This window comes from Muscardinus avellanarius (genome assembly GCF_963383645.1).
Source record: "Muscardinus avellanarius genome assembly, chromosome: 3".
Classification (NCBI taxonomy): domain Eukaryota; kingdom Metazoa; phylum Chordata; class Mammalia; order Rodentia; family Gliridae; genus Muscardinus; species Muscardinus avellanarius.
Window position 1 is genome coordinate 38,774,126 of NC_137788.1, and position 20,309 is coordinate 38,794,434.

The window sequence follows — 20,309 nt, forward strand, 5'->3', positions numbered from 1 at the left end:
AGTAGCTGAGGCTGTCCTCAAACCATCATCCTCTGGTCTCAGCCTCCCAAATGCTGAGATTACCAGTATGCGCCACCACTCCTGGCCTGAACTGAAACAATTTCAACAAAATTAAATCAAAATATGGCCTAATAAAAGTCAGCAGGAGAATGTGAATGATGATTCTAAAAGATATATTAAATTTCTCATGGCATGAAAAATAACAAAGGAGTATGAGAACAAACCCTGGTGCAGGTCCTCAGAAAGGCCGCTGGGGAGAGGAGGTGAGCAGGGCATGGAATCAGGTTGCAGATCTTGAGCACAAGGCTTCCTGGTAAACAACCTGGCTCACAAGAGACCCAATAATCCCTGCACTCAACAAAGTACTTTAGTGTCCCTGTTTGTTTGTTTTTTTCTTCTGTGTGTGTATTGGGGGGGGGTACTGGTGATGAAACCCAGGGGCCCTCTACCTACTGCTACACTCCCAGACCTATTTTTAAAATATTTTATTTGGAAAAAGGGTCTCACTAAGTTGCTGAGAGCCTCACTCAGTAGCTGAGGCTGGCTTTAAACCTACGCGACCCTTCTGTCTCAGCCTCCCAAGTACTGGGATTACAAGCGTGCGCCACCACGCCTGGCTTTGTTGGTGATGTCGTTTGCGGGTCTGGAGATGGAACCCAGGGGCATTTGACCTCTGAGCTACACCCCCTGCCCTATTTTTGATTCTTTATTTTGAAACGGGTCTCACTGAGTTGCAAAAGGCCTCACTATGTAGCTAAGGATGTCCACGAACCGTGATCCTCCAGTCTCAGCCTCCCGATTGCTGGGATTACAAAGGTGTGCCACCATGCCTAGCGTTTTTTTTGTTGTTGTTGTTTAGTTTTTTTTTTGTTGTTGTTGTTGTTGTTGTTTTTGTTTTGTTTTGTTTTGCAGGTCTGGGGATAGAACCCAGAGGCATTTGACCTCCGAGCCATACCCCCTGCCCAATATTTTATTCTTTATTTTGAAACAGCGTCTGAGTTTCAGAGGACCTCACTAAGTCTGCAAACCGGGATCCTTCTGTCTCAGCTTCCCAAATGCTGGGATTATAAGTGTGTGCCACCATGCCCGGCTCGCTTTTTTTTTTTTTAATTGATAATTTAGAGCAACTGATAAAAAAATCTAAACTATACCAATGTATAAAAAATACACTTAACACACAAAACATACAAAATGTAGACACCTACTGCCTCCATGACTTACCAGGACTATTCTTGCTCATTCCAAATAGAAACTTTTGGAGGGTGGGAGTTAAAAAGGAAAAGGGCTGGGTGTGGTGGCACAGCCAATGACAATCCTAGTACCTGGGAGGCTGAGATTCAAAACAAACCTTGGCAATTTAGTGAGGCCCTCAGCAACTCAGTGAGACCCTGTTTCCAAATAAAGAATAAAAAATAGAGCTGGAGGTGCAGCTCAGAGGTAGAATGCCCCTGGATTCAATTCCTTGTGTGTGTGTGTGTGTGTGTGTGTGTGTGTGTGTGTGTGTGTATGAGTCCCTCTGGCTAGATGAAACCACAGAGGAACTGAGGCCTCCTGTGCTCAGCAGCCTCCTCCAGGACTGGTGTTGAGAAGGCTCCTCTGTGAAAAGTTGCAGCACTCCAGAAAATAGGTTCTTCTCAATTTATTTTATTTTTTATTTATTTTATTTTTTATTTTTTTATTATTTGTGTGTGTGTGTGGTACTGGGATTCCTGGAAGCCCTTCTAACTCCGGGCTACATTCCCGGACCTATTTTTATATTTTTATTTGGAAACAGGGTCTCTTAAGCCAGCGCGGCTGGGTTCGAACCTGCGGGATTCTCCTGTCTCCGCCTCCCAAGAGTGGGGATTACAAGCGTGCGCCTCCATGCCGGCGTGATTCTTCTCAATTTAGATCTAACTACCTCTACTTAAGGAAAAACTCTGGTTTATAATCTTCTCTAAGCAAAAGAGAGCTTATAGTATTTCCAGCTTGAAAGCAGACTAAGAGATATATTAGCAAATAGCAAGACAAAATTTAATTGTAAGTAAAGTATTAAATTGCTAAAACAACTTGAAAGCATTTAGAAAATACAAATTCTAAGAGGTTTGTTTGTTTGATTTTTTTGTGGTACTGGGGATGGGACCCAGGGGCATTCTGCCTCTGAGCTACACCCTCAGCCCTATTTTTTTTTTTTTTTATTCCTTGTTTTGAAACAGGATCTCACTGAGTTGCAAAGGGCCTCACTAAGTAGCTGAGGCTGTCTGCAAACCCAGATCTTCCTGTCTCAGCCTCCCGAAGGCTGGGATTACAAGTGTGCGCCACCACGCCCAGCTAAAGTTCTAAGAACTTTAATATTCCTCTGAGCAACAAAAGCCAAGAGCATCTTGTTTGCTCTATGTTATTGGTTACAGGAATTTCCTTTGTTGTGTTGGAAATATATAATGAAAGCAAAGACAAAAATACATGAAATCTATAAAAAAATTATAAAAAGTAATCTGTTTCTAGGCATTTGAACCACTGTATATTTGAGACAGATGGCCTACGCAGAACAAATATGGTCAACATCAGAGGGCATGTGGTTAGCAGTAATTATAATTTTTTTGAGGTACTGGGATGGAACCCAGGGGCATTCTGCCTCTGAGCAACACCCCATCCCTATTTTTTCTTTTGAAACAGGGTCCCACTGATTTGCAAAGGACCTCACTAAAGTAGCTGAGGCTGTCTGAGAACCACGATCTTCCTGTCTCAGCCTTCCATATGCTGGGATTACAAGCGTGCGCCACCATGACTAGCTTATATATTATACTTGAGCGTGACAGTTCCTGTGTCAAAGGCTCTGTATACACTGTCCCATCTGTTGGCTTATCATTACCAGCAAGATACAGTTAACCCTATCTTTTAAATATTAGAATATTCGGCTGAGAACAAAGAATGTTATTTTTTGTAATTTAAAGGAAGTAGGGGTGGGGATCACCCCTATTCCCAACCAGAAAAGAGATAAGCTAAAAAGTACATCAAGGAGACATCAGAACACTGGTTTCACTCCAATATTACATAGTTGTAGGCTGGAACACATATATGTCTAGCAAAACAAGGGCAAAGATACAAATGGACTCTAGCCCAGCAATGTCCAACATAGCAGGTCACTATTTCACGTGGCAATTTAAATTTAAATAAAATAAAGCAGCTGAGCCAGGTGACACACACCTGTGATCCCAGTACTTGAACGGCCGAGACAGGAGGATTGCAGGTTTGAAGACAGCCTCAGCAAAGTAGTGAGACTCTCAGTGACCTAGCAAGACCTTATTTCAAAACCAAAACATAAGGGCCAGGTAGAATGCCCCTGGCTTTCATCCCTAGTACAAAAAAAATGCATTAATTAATTAATGAAACAAAAAAGACAGGCATGGCGGCACGCACCTGTAATCCTAGTTCTTGGGAGGCAGAAACAGGAGGATTGCAGGTTTTAGGCCAGTCTCAGTAATTTACTGAGACCCTCAGCCAACATAGCAGGATCCTGTTTCAAAAGAGTAAGTAAAAGCCAGACTTGGTGGCACAAACTTGTAATCCCAGTACTTAGGAGACTGACATAGGAGGATCACAGGTTCTGGCCAGCCTCAGCAACTTAGTGAGGCTCTCTATAATTTAGTGATATCCTATTTCAAAATGAAAAATAAAATAGGAGCCAGGCATGGTGGTACATGCCTATAATCAATCCTAGTACATGGGAGGAGGAGACAGGAGGATCGCAGGTTTGAGGACAGCCTCGGCATGTAGCAAAATTCTCAGAGGTATAATGCTCCTGGATTCAATCCACAGAACCACAAAAATAAACAAATAAAATAAAATAGGGCTAGGGTTATAGATCAGAAGTAAAATGCCCCTAGGTTCAATCCCTGGTAACATACACACACACACACACACACACACACACACACACACTCACACACACAATATATATATACAGGGGGGAGGGAGATAGCTGGGAGTTTAGCACAGAGACAGAATGCCCTCGGGGTTGCCTCCCCAGTACCAAACACACCACACACACACACACACACACACACACACACACACACACACACACACGTTATAATTATATAACTTTATTATATGTAAAAGTAATTCTCAAAGGCAAACTGTCTTCTCCTCAGATGAGATTTAAAAACTTTAGGGTAGAGCTGGGCATGGTGGTGCACGCTCGTAATCCCAGCATTCGAGAGGCAGACAGGAGAACCGCAGTTGACTGACAGCCTCAGCTAGCCAGTGAGGCCCTTTGCAACTCAGTGAGGCCCTGTTTCAAAATAAAGAAAAAAAACTAGGGCTGGGGGGTGTAGCTCAGAGGTAGAATGCCCCTGGGCTCTATCCCCATTACGCAAAAAAAAAAAAAAAAAAGTTTAGGGTAGATAGCTTGAGGGCATAATTTTGCTTTCATTTTCATTCACAGATTTAATGACAATTCCTCACAAAGCAATTAGAAAAATTAAAGAACCACATAAAGACCTGTCTTTTCTCCTTGGTAATTTGTTAACCAATTGTCCTAATGAGCTGCTACTAATGCTCTAATGAGAATAAAGTGTGAGGCAGAGGAAGTTGCCTTCTTAAAGGCAGCTAAGCCCCAGGAAATTAAAACAGTGGGGAGAAAAAGACGGAGCACACAGCTAAACCCCAGCAAAAAGATCCAGGAGATAAAGCTGGGTGTCCTCTTAGCTGTGGACCACACTGCAAGGAGCCAGCAATAAGGCGCCCCCTTTCTCACGAGCGCCCAGAGGAGGAAAGCCATTACCTGAGGATGTTGGGGTGGGAGAGTCTATTCATGAGCTGTACTTCTTTCAGCATATTTGCTCGGTTACTGCTTAATGTGTTCATCTTAAGAGCCATCACCTGACCAGAAGCTCGGTGGCACACCTAAGAGATTAAATAGGATCAGAAAAGACAGTCAAGGGAAACAGCTGCACATGATGTAAAAGTCTCCACACGTAGAACATGCCAAGACACTTCAGTACCAAGTTAGATAAAATAAATATATCTAATTATCTTAGAGTCTCGCTTTCATTAAAGAAAATTAATTTATTCCATCCAGGATCAAACCTGTTCCATATTGTGCTGTTAAAAAGACTGTTAATAGCTGAGCATGGTGGTACACGCTTGTAATCCCAGCATTCAGGCTAAGACAGGAGGACCATGGTTGGCAGACAGCCGCTGCTACTTAGTGAGGCCCTTTGCAACTCAATGAGACCCTGTTTCAAAATAAAGAATAAAAAAAATAGGGCTGGGTGTGTAGCTTGGAGGTAGAATGCACCTGGGTTCCATCCCCAGTACCACTAAAAAAAAAAAAAAAAGACTTATTAAACCGGGCATAGTGCCACATGCTGTAATCCAGTTTGGAAGGCTGAGGCAGGGCAGGAAGATGAAAGATTGGAGGCCACACAGTAACTTAGTGAGACTTTGTTTCAAAATAAAAAAGATATAAACTAGGTCTGGTGGCCATGCTTGTAATCCCAATACTTGGGAGGCTGAGATAGGAGATCCCGGTTTATGGACAAACTCAGGTACTTAGTGATGCCCTTTGCAACTCAGTGAGACCCTGCTTCAAAATGAAGAATAAAAAATAGGGCTGGGGGTGTTGCTCGGAGGTAGAATACCTCTGGGTTCCATCACCAGTACTGAAAAACAAATTAAAAATATATACATTAAAAAATTAAAAATATATACAAAATATATACAAAATATATACATGGTGTGTAAACTAAAGGTAGAATGTTCCTGGGTCCAATCCCCAGTACCAAAAAATAAAATAAAATGGGACTAGAGGTATATGTCATTAAGAGGTAGAACACCACCAACACATTTTATTTTCTGTTTAGAAATTATCTCACTAGGAGAGCCGGGCGTGGTGGCGCATGCTTGTAATCCCAGCATTTGGGAGGCTGAGACCGGAGGATCGCGGTTTGCAGACAGCCTCAGCTACTAAGTGATGTAACTCAGTGAGACCCAGTTTCAAAAAAAAAAAAAAAATAGGACAGGGGATGTAGCTCGGAGGTTGAATGCTCCTGGGTTCCATCCCCAGACCCGCAAAAAAAAAAAAAGAAAAAAAGAAATTATCTCACTAGGGTGTATTCATTTTGAGTCACCCCTTCTATGCCATTTTGGCATGGGGCTGTATTTCTATCTTTCTAATAAACTTCTTTAAATCTTAAAAAAAAAAAAAAAGAAAGAAAGAAATTATCTCACTAGGTTGTTGAGAGTCTCACTAGATTGCTGAGGCTGTACTTGAACCTGCAATCCTCCTGACTCAGCCTCCCAAGTACTGGGATTACACACCTGTACCACTACATCTAGCTGAGCCTTATATAATACTTACCACCTCAGAGCTATATCCTCAGCCCTTTTTTTAGTTTTTTGTTTTGAAACAAGGTCCCGCTAAATTACTTAGAGCCTAAGTTGCTGAGGCTCTTCTTGAACTTTTGATCCTCCTGTCTCAGCCTCTCAAGTACTGGAATTACAAGAGTGTGCCATCAAACCCAATTTAAGACTATCTTTATAACATACTAAATTTAGCCGGGCATGGTGGCTCACACTTGTAATCCCAGGACTTGGAAAGCTGAGACAGGAAGATCACAGGTTTGCAGACAGGCTCAGCTACTTAGTGAGGTCTGTTGCAACTTAGTGAGACCCTGCTTAAAGAATGAACCAGGCTTTGTGGTGCATGCTTGTAATACCAATACTTGGAGGCTTCAGGAACAGCCTCAGCTAGTTAGTGAGGCCCTCCATAATACTGTGTTTCAAAATAAAGAATAAAAAATAGGGCTGGGGCCAGGCATGGTGGTGCATGCTTGTAATCCCAGCACTTGGGAATCTGAGACAGGAGGATCACACCAGTTCAAAGCCAGCCTCAGCTACTTAATGAGGCTCTCAGCAACTTGGTGAGACCCTGTTTCCAAATAAAGTATAAAACAGGTCTGGAAATGTAGCCTGGAGGTAGAAAAGCCCCTGGGTTCCACCTCCAGTACCACCCAAAAAAAAAAAAAAAAAAAAAAGGGCTGGGGATGGAGCTCAGAGGTAGAATACCCATGGGTTCAATCACCAGCATCACAAAAAAGTAAAATAGAGAGCAAAAAATAGGGATGGGGGTGTAACTTGAAGGCAAAATGTCCCTGGGTTCAATCATGGGTACCACAAAAAAATAAAGAAAATAATAATAAAATCAGGCTGAGGGTGTAGCCCAGAGGTAGAATGCCCCTGGATTCCATCCCCAGTATGGGGGGGAGGGAGAGAGAGGGAGAGTGAGAGAGCGAGATAGCGAGAGAGCGAGAGAGAGATTGAGAGATTGGAGAGAGACACTAAGTTTACATAATTATAATCTTTTCTACATACCATCAAAATATATCTGTAAAATAAAAGCATGGACCAGGGGTATAGCTCAGTGGTAAAGTGCTTGCCTGGCATACAAAAGGTTCTGAGTTCAAGTCACAGCTAATAGTGCAGTAATTCTTTTATTTATTTTTATTTTGTGTGTGTAGATACTGGGGAATAAACCCAGGGGCTTTCTACCTCCAAGCTATATCCTCAGCCCTATTTTTATTTTGAAACAGGTCTCACTAGGTTGATGAGAGTCTCACTACTTGCAAAGTTGTCCTGGAACCTGAGATCCTCCTTATCTCAGCCTCCCAAGTATTGAGAGTAAAGGTACGTGTCACCATGCCTGGCATACTGCAGCAATTCAATCCAAAACTCCTTACAATCAAACACACATTAGATATAACAAACATGGGCCACATGAGTCGTCGTCGTCATCATCATCATCATTATTGCAGTACTAGAGATGGAACCGGGGGTGGGGATTCTGCCTTCAAGCAACACTCCCAGCCCTATTATTATTATTATTATTATTATTATTATTATTATATTATTATTATTATTATTATTAAAGCCGGGCGTGGTGGCGCACGCTTGTAATCCCAGCATTCGGGAGGCTGAGACCAGAGGATCGCGGTTCAGGGACAGCCTCAGCTACTTAGTGAGGCCCTCCGCAACTCAGTGAGACCCAGTTTCAAATTAAAGAATAAAAAATAGGGCAGGGGGTGTAGCTCGGAGGTCAAATGCCCCTGGGTTCCACCCCCAGACCCACAAAAAAAAAAAAATTATTATTATTATTATCAGGTCTGGGGATAGAACCCAGGGGCATTCGACCTTAGAGCTACATCCCCTGCCTTATTTATTTATTTATTTATTTTTTATTTTGGGGTGGTACTGGGGTTCCTAGAAGCCCTTCTATCTCCGGGTTACACTCCCAGACCCATTTTTATACTTTTTTTTTGGAAACAGGGTTTCTTAAGCCAGCACGGCTGGCTTCAAACCTGTACGATCCTCCTGTCTCTGCCTCCCAAGCGCAGGGATGCCCGGCTTCCCTGCCCTATTTTTTTATTCTTTATTTTGAAACAGGGTCTCACTAAGTTGCAGAGGGCCTCACTAAGTACTGAGGCTGTCTGCGAACCACGATCCTCTGATCTCAGCCTCCTGAGTGCTGGGATAACAAGGGTGCAACCACCAGGTCCAGCTTTATTCTTTTTTTTTTTTTTTTTTTTTTTTTTTTGGTGGTACTGGGGTTCCTGGAAGCCCTTCTACCTCGGGGCTACACTCCCAGACCTATTTTATATCTTTTTTTTAAATTTGGAAACAGGGTCTAAGCCAGCGCGGCTGACTTCGAACCTGCACGATCCTCCTGTCTCCGCCTCCCAAGAACGGGGATTACAATCGTGCGCCACCACGCCCGGCTTATTCTTTACTTTGAAACAGGGTCTTAGTGAGTTGCAAAGGGCCTCCCTAAGTAGCTGAGGCTGTACACGAACTGTGATCCTCCAGTCTCAGCCACCCAAATGCTGGGATTACAAGTGTGCACCATCACACCCAGCTCAGTTTGTTATAATTTTACTTAACCAAGTAGGAATTCTAGGAGAAAATACAACAATCTACTTAACTCTTTAACCTCAAGTAACTTTAATGAAAATTGCCTAGAAGTTTTTTGTTTTATTAGGGATTGAACCTAGGGGCAGTCTACCTCTAAGCTAAACCCCCAGTTGTATTTTATGCATTTATGTATTTATTTATTTATGGATGTATGAATTAATAATTTTTTTTTTTTGGTGGTACTGGGGGTGGAACCCAGAAGCTTTCTACTTCCGGGCTATACTCCCAGACCTTTTCTATATTTTATTTGGAAACAGGGTCTCACTAAGTTGCTGAGAGCCTCACGAAGTAGCTGAGGCTGGCTTCGAACCTGTGCAATCCTCCTGTCTCAGTCTCCCAAGAGCAGGTATTACAATCGTGCGCCACCACGCCTGGCTAATAATTTTATTTTGTAGTACTAGGGATTGAACCCAGGGGCATTTTATCTCTGAGCTATATCCCCAGCCTTTTATTTTGAAACAAGGTCTCGCTAAACTGATGTCTCAGTATGTTGCTGAGGTTGTCCTCAAACCTGAGATCCTCCTGTCTCAGCCTCCCAAGTACTGGGATTATGGGCATATGCCACCACACCCAGCTAGACCCAGAAGTTTAGTATATCTATTATTTATTATTATTATTATTATTATTATTATTATTATTATTATTATGTGTGTGTGTGTGTTACATTCTACTTCTTTGCTACACTCCCAGACCTATTTTATTCTTTTTTTTGTGTGTGTGGTGGTGGTACTGGGGTGGAACCCAGGGGCTTTCTACCTCTGGGCTATACTCCCAGACCTATTTTATATTTTATTTGGAAACAGGGTCTCACTAAGTTGCTGAGAGCCTCATTAAGTAGCTGAGGCTAGCTTTGAACCCGTGTGATCCTCCTGTCTCAGCCTCCCAAGCGCAGGGATTACAAGCGTGCGCCACCACGCCCTACTTATTCTTTATTTTGAAACAGGGTATCACTAAGTTGTGGACAAAAATTGCTGAAGTTGACCACGAACCTGTGATCCTCCTGTCTCAGCCTCCCAAGTACTAGGATTACAGGCATGTGTCACCATGCCCAGCTTAGTATATCAATTAATACAGCACAGACATCACAACTTATCTTAGAACTTAAAGCAACAATGCTGCAGAGAGGCCACACCACAAGAGGGACCAAACAGAGCCACAGGAGCTCTGACCAGAAAAACTGAGGCAGGGGCTGGGGTTGTGGCTTAGCTGCAGAGAAGTGGTCTAGCAAGCAACCACGGGAGACATTGGGATCGATCCTTAGCACTGCAAAAGAAAAGAGGAAAAAACCCAAGCAGACACTGGCAGTCTCTCCCTCCTAGATCACTCTGTGAGATCTGGAACTCTCTTCTCAGTGCATCAATGATTCTGTTGTCAGGTACCTCGTGATTGATGAAAGAGAAGTGGCTTCCCTTTTCAGATCTTGCATGGATAAGTTAAAAGAAACATTTATATACAAAGATCTGACTGACAGTATTTTTCCAGCTCTATTTACAGAAGACATCTGTGTTTGAATAAGGGTTCTCCAGCTGAAAATCACCTTTATTCATAATCTGAAAATATCACTCTGAGTTTTAATAAAATGTTCACTTTTAAGAAAGTGTGGCCAGGCAAGGTGGCATGTACCTGTAATCCCAGTACTTGAGAGGCTGAGAAAGGAGCATCGCAGGTTTGAGATCAGCCTCAACAAGTTGGTGAAACTTTCAGCAACATAGTAAGACCCTGTTTTGGAATAAAAAGTAAAAAAGGGCTAGAGATGTAACTCAAAAGTAGAATGCCCTGGGTTCAATCCCCAGTACCCCAACACGCCAAAAGAAAGAAAGGTTTTTTTGTGTTTTCTTGTGTGTGTGTGGGGGGGGGGGTTGTTTTGTTTTGTTTTGTTTTGTTTTGTTTTGTTTGCAGGTCTGGGGATGGAACCCAGGGGCATTCGACCTCCAAGCTATACCCCTGCCCTATTTTTTATTCTTTATTTTGAAACCAGGTCTCACTGAGTTGCAGAGGGTCTCACTAAGTAGCTGAGGCTGTCCATGAACTGCGATCCTCTGGTCTCAGCCTCCCGAATGCTGGGATACAAGCATGCGCCACCACGCCCAGCTAAGAAAGAAAGTTTGGTGGGTGCAGTGGCCTGTAATCCCAGGAGGTGTAACCTGGGAGGTTGAGACAGAAGGACCACAGTTTGGAGGCAAGCATTAGCAGTTTAGCAAGTCCTGTTTCAAAATATAAAATAAAAAATGCTGGGGGTGTAGCTCACAGGCAGAATGCCCCTGGGTTCAGTCCCTAGTGCCACACACATGCATAAACCAGGTGTGGTGGCAGGCACCTGTAATCCCAATATTTGGGAGGCGGAGAAAGAAAGATCACGTGTTCACAGCCAGCCTCAGCAATTTAGCAAGGCCCTCTACAATATAGTGAGACCCTATTCAAAGTAAAAAATAAAATAGGGCTGGGGGTGTAGCTTAAAGGGGGAACGCCCTGGGGGTCAACACTCAGTACCACTAAGAAAAGAAAGAAAAGAAAGAAAGAAAAGAAAAGAAAAGAAGGAAGGTAGGTGTAAGATGTAGGGATAAGCAATCAGTGTTTTAAACTAAACAGAAAAAAGCCCACTTCCTTAAGGTGATAAGATATTGAGTTTAGTTATTTTGTATTTCATCCACATAAAATTTTCCCTCCTTTCCTCTAGTTCTGCCCCCAAATTCTACTATTTTTCAAGTCCACACTCAACTAGTCCATTTTCTCAAAGCCTACTTAGATACTCCCTAGAAATTATTTATGGTTTCTATCTTTCTTTTTTCTTTTTTCTTCTCTGCAGTACTAGGAGTTGAACCCAGGGGCATTCTTCCTCTGAGATACACCCCCAGCCTGAGTTTTTTTGTTTTTGTTTGTTTGTTTGTTTGTTTACAGTAGTGGGGATGGAACCCAGGGTCATTCTTCAGTTCTATTTTTTATTCTTTATTTTGAAATAGGGTCTCACTGAGTTGCAAAGGGCCTATGTAGTTGAGGCTGTCCGTGAACTGCAATCTCCCAAATGCTGAGATTGCAAACATGAGCCACTATGCCTGGCTCCAGCCTGAGTTTTTATACTTTATTTTGAAACAGGGTCACACTAAGTTGCAGAGGGCCTCACTAAGTAACTGAGGCTGGCCACCAACCTGTGATTCTCCTGTCTCAGCCTCCCAAGTACTAGAATTACAAGCGTGTGCCATCCCACCTAGCACTCCTTCTTCTTCCTCCTCCTCCCCCTCCCCCTCCCCCTCCTTCTCCTCCTCCCCCTCCCCCTCCCCCTCCCCCTCCCCCTCCCCCTCCTCCTCCTCCTCCTCCTCCTCCTCCTCCTCCTCCTCCTCCTCCTCTTCTTCTTCTTCTTCTTCTTCTTCTTCTTCTTCTTCTTCTTCTTCTTCTTCTTCTTCTTTTTTGCAGGTCTGGGGATGGAAGCCAGGGGCATTCTACTTCTGAGCTGCACCCCCAGCCCTAATTTTTATCTGCAAACTGTGATCTTCCCGTCTCAGCCTCTCAAATGCTGGGATTACAAGCATGCACCACCATGTTTGGCTTCCTTCTTTTTTCAATAAACTAGTTTACTGTGTGTGTGTGTGTGTGTGTGTGTGTGTGTGTGTGTGTGTGTGTGTGTTAGTGGGAATTAAAACCAGAAGTGTTAGCCGGGTGTGGTGGTACACGCTTGTAATGCCAGCATTTGGGAGACTGAGAATGGAGGATCGCGGTTCATGGACAGCCTCAACTCCTTAGTGAGGCCCTTTGTAACTCAGTGAGACTATTTTTTTTTTTTTTTTGGTGGTACTGGGGTTCCTGGAAGCCCTTATACCTCTGGGCAACACTCCCAGACCTATTTTTACCTTTTTTTTTTTACTTTTTAATTTTTTAAATTTTTTAAATTTTTATTTTAATTTTTATTTTTTTGGTACTGGGTTCCTGGAAGCCCTCTAGCTCTGGGCTACCACTCCCAGACTTATTTTTACATTTTTATTTGGAAACAGGGTCTCCTAAGCCAGCGCATGCAGCTGGCTTCGAACCTGCGCGATCCTCCTGTCCCTGCCTCCCAAGCACCGGATTACAAGCATGCGCCACCACGCCCGGCCATCAGTGAGACTATTTTAAAATAAAGAATTAAAAAAAAAAATTAGGGAAGGGGGTGTAGCCTGGAGGTAGAATGCCCTGAATTCCACCCCCAGACTAAAGAATAAAAAAAAAAAAAAATAGGGCAGGGGGTGTAGCTTGGAGGTCGAATGCCCCTGTGTTCTATCCCCAGACCTAAAAACAAAAACAAAAACAAAACAACAACAACAAAAAAAACCCAGGGGTGTTTTATCTCTGACCCACACTCCCAGGCCTCTTTATTTTTGAAACAGGGTCCTGTTAAGTTACTGCACACTGGCCTTGAACCTGAGATCGTGTCTCAGCCTCCCAAGTACTGGGATTACAGGTATATCTCATCACTCCTATATAATATTCTGTGTGCATGTGTGTGTGTTTGTGGGGGGTACTGAGGGTAGAACCCAGGGGACTTCAACCTCCAGGTTATACCCTCAGCCCTATTTTATTTTTTATTTGGAAATAGGATTCACTAAGTTGCTGAGCAGCTTATTAAATTGCTGAGGCTGACTTTGAACCTGTCTCAGTCTCCCAAGTACTGGGATTATAGGCATGTACCACCATCTCAGTTCCTATATTATACTTTTTTATTGTTTTTTTTTTTTTTTTTGGTGGTGCTGTGGGCGGAACCCAGGGGCTTTCTACCTCCAGGCTATACTCCCAGACCTATTTATATTTTTATTTGGAAACAGGGTCTCACTACATTGCTGAGAGCCTCACTAAGTAGCTGAGGCTGGCTTCAAACCCGTGTGATCCTCCTGTCTCAGCCTCCCAAGCACGAGGATTACAAGCGTGCGCCACCACGCCCGGCTCCTATATTATATTTTTTAAAAGATAAGTATCAGAGCCAGGAGTAATGGTACATGCATGTATTCCCTGTATTTGGGAGGCCGAAACAGAATAATTGCAGGTTGGAAGATAGCCTCAGCAATCTAGTGAGACTCTCAGCAACCTAATGAAATAATTTCAAAACAAAATATAAAATGGAGCCAGGCGTGGTGGCACACCCTTGAAATCCCAGAATTTGGCTAAGATCATGGTTTACAGCCAGCTTCAACTACTTAGTGAGCCGGGCGTGGTGGCGCACGCCTGTAATCCCAGCATTCGGGAGGCTGAGACCTGGAGGATCGCGGTTCTCGGACAGCCTCAGCTACTTAGTGAGGCCCTCTGCAACTCAGTGAGACCCGGTTTCAAAATAAAGAATAAAAAAAAAAAAATAGGGCCGGGGGTGTAGCTCTGAGGTCAAATGCCTCTGGGTTCCATCCCCAGACCCGCAAAAAAAAAAAAAAAAAACCTACTTAGTGAGGCCCTTTGCACTCAATGAAACCCTGTTTCAAAATAAAGAATAAAAAAAAGTAAGGCTGGTGTTGCAGCTTGGAGTACAATGCTCCCAAGTTCCATCCCAGTACCCCCCCCCACACACACACACACAAAATAGGGCTGGGGTGTCACTCGGAGGTAGAATAACCCTGAGTTCCATCCCCAGTACTGACTGAAAAAAAGTGGGGGGTGGGGCTGCAGATGTTTTAACTCTGAATGATACACCTCTAGCCATATTTTATTTTTTGGTACTGGGGATTAGACCCAAGTGTATTTATTCTACCTCCAGGTTATACAACAGATATATATATATATATATATATATATTTTTTTTTTTTTTTTTTTTTTTGGTGGTACTAGGGGTGGAACCCAGAGGCTTTCTACCTCCGTGCTATACTCCCAAACCTATTTTATACTTTATTTGGAAACAGGGTCTCAATACGTTGCTGAGAGCCTCACTAGGTAGCTGAGGCTGGCTTTGATCCTCCTGTCTCAGCCTCCCAAGAGTAGGGATTACAAGCGTGCGCCACCATGCCCAGCTATATATGTTTGTTTTTTAAACAAGGTCTCTGGGTTTAAACCTTAGCGCCAATAAATAATTAAAACCAGGTGTGGTGGCACACATCAGTAACCTCAGTACTTGGGAGGTTAAGACAGGAAGATCACAGGTTCATGGCCAGCCTCAGGTACTTAGTGAGGCCCTCCAAAACTTAGTGAGATCCTATTTCAAAAATAAAGAATGAGCCGGGCGTCATGGCGCACACTTATAATCCCAAGATTTGGGAGGCTGAGACCAGAGGACTGCAGTTCATGGACAGCCTCAGGTACTTAGGGAGGGCCTTCACAACTCAGTGAGACCCTGCTTTAAAATAAAAAGACAGCTGAGCATGGTGGCACATGCTTGTAATCCCAACATTCAGGAGGCTGAGTCCAGAGGATCGCAGTTCGCGGACAGCCTCAGCTACTTAGTAAGGCCCTCTGCAACTTAGTGAGACCCTGTTTCAAAACAAAGAATAAAAAATTAGGGCAGGGATGTAGTTTGGACGTAGAATTCCCCTGGGTTCTATCCCCAGACCCATAAATACATACATACATACATACATACATACATACATAGACTAAAAAAATAGAGTTGGGGGTGTAGCTCAGAGGTACAGTGCCCCTTAAGTTCCATCCCCAGTACCGGGGGGAAAAAAAAAAAACAATTTAGTGACACCTGGCATGGTGGTTCACACTTGTATAATCCCAGCATCTGGGAGGCTGAGACAGGAAGATCATGGTTTGCTGACAGCCTCAGCTACTTAGTGAGGCCTTCTGCAACTTAGTGAGACCTTGTTTCAAAATAAAGAATAAAAAATAGGAGTGGGGGAATAGCTTGGAGGTAGAATGCTTCTGGATTCAATACCTAGTACCTTAAATAAATTAAGCAAACAAACAAGTAGGAATAAACAACTAATAAAGGACTGGTTGTATAGCTCAGTGGTTGAATGCTTGCCTTGCATGTATGAGGCTCTAAGGTGGGAGGGGCCGGAAATAGAATATAACATTCAACCTTAAAGAAAGCAAAAACTATGAAACAGAAGCTTCTAATCCGTCTCAAAGTCTGAGAACCCTAAGGATCTAAGGAAATTTCAGCAGTATACCAAAACAAGCAAATAAAGTTTAAAAACATCATCAAACAGAATACTAAACCACTAGAAATCTGGGCAAACCACAGCGTCTACCAGCATGATGGTATTCTAATACTGGGAGGCTACTCGGGAGGCTAAGGCAGGAGGATCACAAATTGAGTCCAGCCTTGACAATTACAAAAAAGCACTGAGATGTAGCTCAACTGTAGATTGGCCCTGGGTTCCATCCCCAGTACCGCAAAAATAAATAAAAATAAAGCCAGGCATGGTGGCACATTCTGTAATCCCAGCATTTGGGAGGCTGAGACAAGAGGATCACGATTTGCGGACAGCCTCAGCTACTACTTAGTGTGGCCCTCTGCAACTCAGTGAGACCCTGTTTCAAAATAAAGAATAAATAAATAAAGCCAGGCGTGGTGGCGCATGCTTATAATACCTGCGCTTGGGAGGCTGAGACAGGAGGATCGTACGGGTTCGAAGCCAGCCTCAGCTACTCAGTGAAGCTTTCAGCAACTCAGTGAGACCCTGTTTCCAAATAAAATATAAAAAAGGTCTGGGAGTATAGCCCGGAGGTAGAAAGCCTCTGGGTTCTACCCCCAGTACCACCAAAAAAAAAGAATAAATAAATAGGGCTGGTGGTGTAGCTCAGAGGCAGACTGTCCCTGGGTTCAATTCCCAATGCCACAAAAAATAAAAATTAAAAAATTAAAATAAATTTATGAGACTAGTCTCAAATCTGTGTCTTCCTGTCTCAGCCTCCCAAGTACTGGGATTATGGTGTGTGCCACTGCACCCAGTTCTAGTCCTAGATACTGAGAAGGCTATAGAGCAGGTTATCTTGCTGCTCTTTATCCTAAAAGCCTTCCACGGTTCATTAGTACTTGAGGGATAAAGTCCAAATTTCTTAGTGAAACTAAATTTGTCAAGCACTTCCTATCTATGGTCCTCGGTCTTCCCTATTATGTGCCACTACATGTTATTACATACTATTTTCTATTTTCTGCATCCACCATGCTTTCTCATGCTTCCTCGCCCTGACATGTTATCTCCTTGATTTAATGTAATCCTCAATCCTTCCCATCCCAAATATCCCTACCAAATTCCTTCAGTTATTTAAGATATAGTAAACACTGCTTCCCCTAGTAAAATCCACTTTGCTTCAAGAAAACTTGAATAACTCCACTGCTTTCTCGGCATTCTGTCCTTAGCATTTTCATTATAGCACTTACATACTATGTACTGTTAGTCTACCTAGCTATATACAGCCTTTTGGCCTAAGGACAGACTGCTTTACTCATTTCTTCCTCCCTCCAGAATAATAATTCCTCCCATGTATACTACCTTCAAGCTATACTCCCAGACCTATTTTATACTTTATTTGGAAACAGGGTCTCACTAAGTTGCTGAGAGCCTCACTAAGTAGCTGAGGTTGGCTTTGAACCTGTGCAATCCTCCTGTCTTAGCCTCCCAAGTGCTGGGATTACAAGCGTGCGCCACCATGCTTGGCTTCTTAGCAAGACTCTATTTCAAAACAAAAAATAAGCTGGGCATGGTGGCATATGCTTGTAATCCCAGTGCTTGGGAGGCTGAGACAAGAGGATCTGGGTTCAGGGCCAGCCTCAGCTACTTAGTGAGGCCTTCCACAACTTAGTGAGACCCTGTTTCAAAATAATAAAAAAAATAGGACTGGGCATGTAGCTCGTAGGTAGAATGCCCCTGGGTTCAATTCCAGCATCACCAAAAAAATTAAAAACTAAATTAATTTTTTAATTAAATTAATTTTAAATTAAAAAATAAAAATAAAAAGGACTGGGGTGTAGCTCAGAGGTAGAATGCTCCTGGGTTCAATCCTCAGCACCAAAAGAAAAAATACAGGGTTTTCTACCTCTGGAGTACACCCCCAGTCCTATTTTATTTTTTATTTCAAAACAGGGTCTTGCTACACTAAACTACTGAGGCTGGCCATGAACCTGCGATCCTCCTGTCTCAGCCTCCTTAAGTACTGGGATTACAAGTGTGTGCCACCATGCCTGGCTCAGCTAAGTTTCTTGTTTTGCTTTGTTTTGTTTTTGTGGTGAGGACTGAACCCAGAGGCATTCTACCTCTGAGCTAAACTCCCAGCCCAAATTTATTTCTTATTTGGAGAAAGGCCCTCACTAAGTCGCGGAGGGCCTCCCTAAATCGTCAAAGCCGGCTCAAACCTGCAGTCCTCCTCAGCCTCCCAAGTGCGGGGTCACAAGCGTGCACCACTCTGCCTGGCTCCAGTCTTAAATATCAAACGATAGGCAAATCATGCCTATGGAATCGGGCCTGGTGTGGAGAGCCCGAGCTAAGCACGCAGAGGCCCTGTGTGGATCCCCAGCACCAGAGGGAGGGCAAGAGACAAAAACAATTCCCCCTTAGCATCGTAGTATGACACCACGTTGAGAACCTCTTCTCTACCACAGTTCCTGGCATTCAGCAGTTACTGACTGCTCAAAATATGTCTGTTAAATGGCTGGTCCAAGAAACTTCTTACAGAAAGGGGGAAGCATAAGCCCTTGACCAGCTGACAGTAAAGAATTAACAAAGAAAACGGCATGAGTTGTCACAAAGCAATGAATCATAGTTTTTGTTTGTTTTTTGGTGTGGTACTGGGGATTGAACCTAGAGGCATTCTATCTCTGAACTACACCCCAGCCCTACGTACTTTATTTTTTATTTTGAAAGAGGATCCTGCTAAATTGCTCAAAGTCTTGCTAAATTGTTGAGGTTGGCTTAGCCTCCCAAGTACTGGGATCACAAGCATGAGCCAGCAGGACCAGCTCAAATCACAAAATTAATTTTTTTGTGTGTATGTGTGGTACCTGGGATTGAACCCAGGGCATTCTACCTCTGAGATATACCATGCACAGCTTAAAATTAACTACTTATTGAGTGGATTAGATTTCCAGTCTAGAAGTCACAATTAGTGGGGGTCTGGTGGTACATTCCTGTGATTCCAGTACTTGGAAGACTGAAAAAGGAGGATCGTTAAATTCAAAGTCAATTTCAGGCCAGGCGTGGTGGCACATGCTTGTAATCCCCCCACGGAAACAGGAGGATTGCGCAGGTTCGAAGACAGCTGCGCCCACTAGCATAGGAGACCCTGTTTCTAAATAAAAATATAAAATAGGTCTGGGAGTGCAGCCCAGAGGTAGAAGGGCTTCCAGGAACCCCAGTACCACCAAAAAAAAAAAAAAAAATAGATCTGGGAGTGTAGCTCGGAGGTAGAAGGGTTCCATTCCCAGTACCACAAAACAAACAAACAAAAAAATTAGCCAGGCATGGTGGAACACACACTTTTTGTGTGTGTGTGTGTGGTACTGGGGTTCCTAGATGCCCTTTTACCTCCAGGCTACACTCTCAAACCTATTTTTGTTGGGGGGGGGTACTGGGGCTCCTGGAAACCCTTCTACCTCCAGGCTACACTCCCAGACCTATTTTTATGCCTTTTTATTTGGAAACAGGGTCTCCTAAACCAGCGAGGCTGGCTTCGAACCTGCGCAATCCTGTCTCCGCCTCCTAAGCACGGGGATTACAAGCGTGCGCCACCTTTTAATCCCAGTACTTGAAAGGCTAAAACAGGAAGATCACGGGTTCGCGGCCAGCTTCAGTTATTTAGTGAGGCCCACCACAAATGAGCTAGACCCTGTTTTAAAATAAAGAATAAAAACTAGGGCTGGAGGTGTAGTTTGGAGGTAGAATGCCCCTGGGTTCCATCCCCAGTACTGGAAAAAACAAAAATTATTATCAGATTTTGGTAAAATTGGGTCACCAAAGCCACTGCACTAACACTAGTATTTTGAAACTCAGCATCTAAATTCTCAAATAAAAAACAGGCATGATGGCGCACACTTGTAATCTCAGCGCTGGGGAGGCTGAGACAGGAGGATCGCACAGTTGTTCAAAGCCAGCCTCAGCTACTGAGTGATACTCTCAGCAATGTAGTGAGACCCTGTTTCCAAATAAAATATAAAATAGGTCTGGGAGTATAGCCCAGAGGTAGAAAGCCCCTGGGTTCCACCCCTAGTACCACCAATAAATAAATAAATTCTCAAACAAAGATGACAAACAATATACAAACAATATAAAACTTTTACCTTCACCTTCCCAAGCAGAAAAGGAAACATCTCAGAACAAAATAATTCACTTGCTAAAATGTTCCCCTTACTTTCCTTAGACCACAACTGTTGATTCTGCTACAGATTTACAGTTTGCATGACAAAATTGCATGCGTACTAAATAATGCATAACCATGAACACGAATAAATCAATTTTTCAGTATCA

General features: G+C 43.3%; 1 protein-coding gene across 1 annotated transcript in view; it reads right to left on the bottom strand.

Moving 5' to 3' along the window:
* Positions 1–20,309, bottom strand: part of TESK2 (testis associated actin remodelling kinase 2) — a gene marked incomplete at both ends in the record, with an annotated part of 98,320 nt that overhangs the window by 74,247 nt on the left and 3,764 nt on the right. Inside the window, one exon of the mRNA XM_080692190.1 lies at positions 4,766–4,887. Coding sequence (XP_080548316.1) covers positions 4,766–4,887 — 122 coding nt within the window. The remainder of the gene's footprint in view (positions 1–4,765; positions 4,888–20,309) is intronic.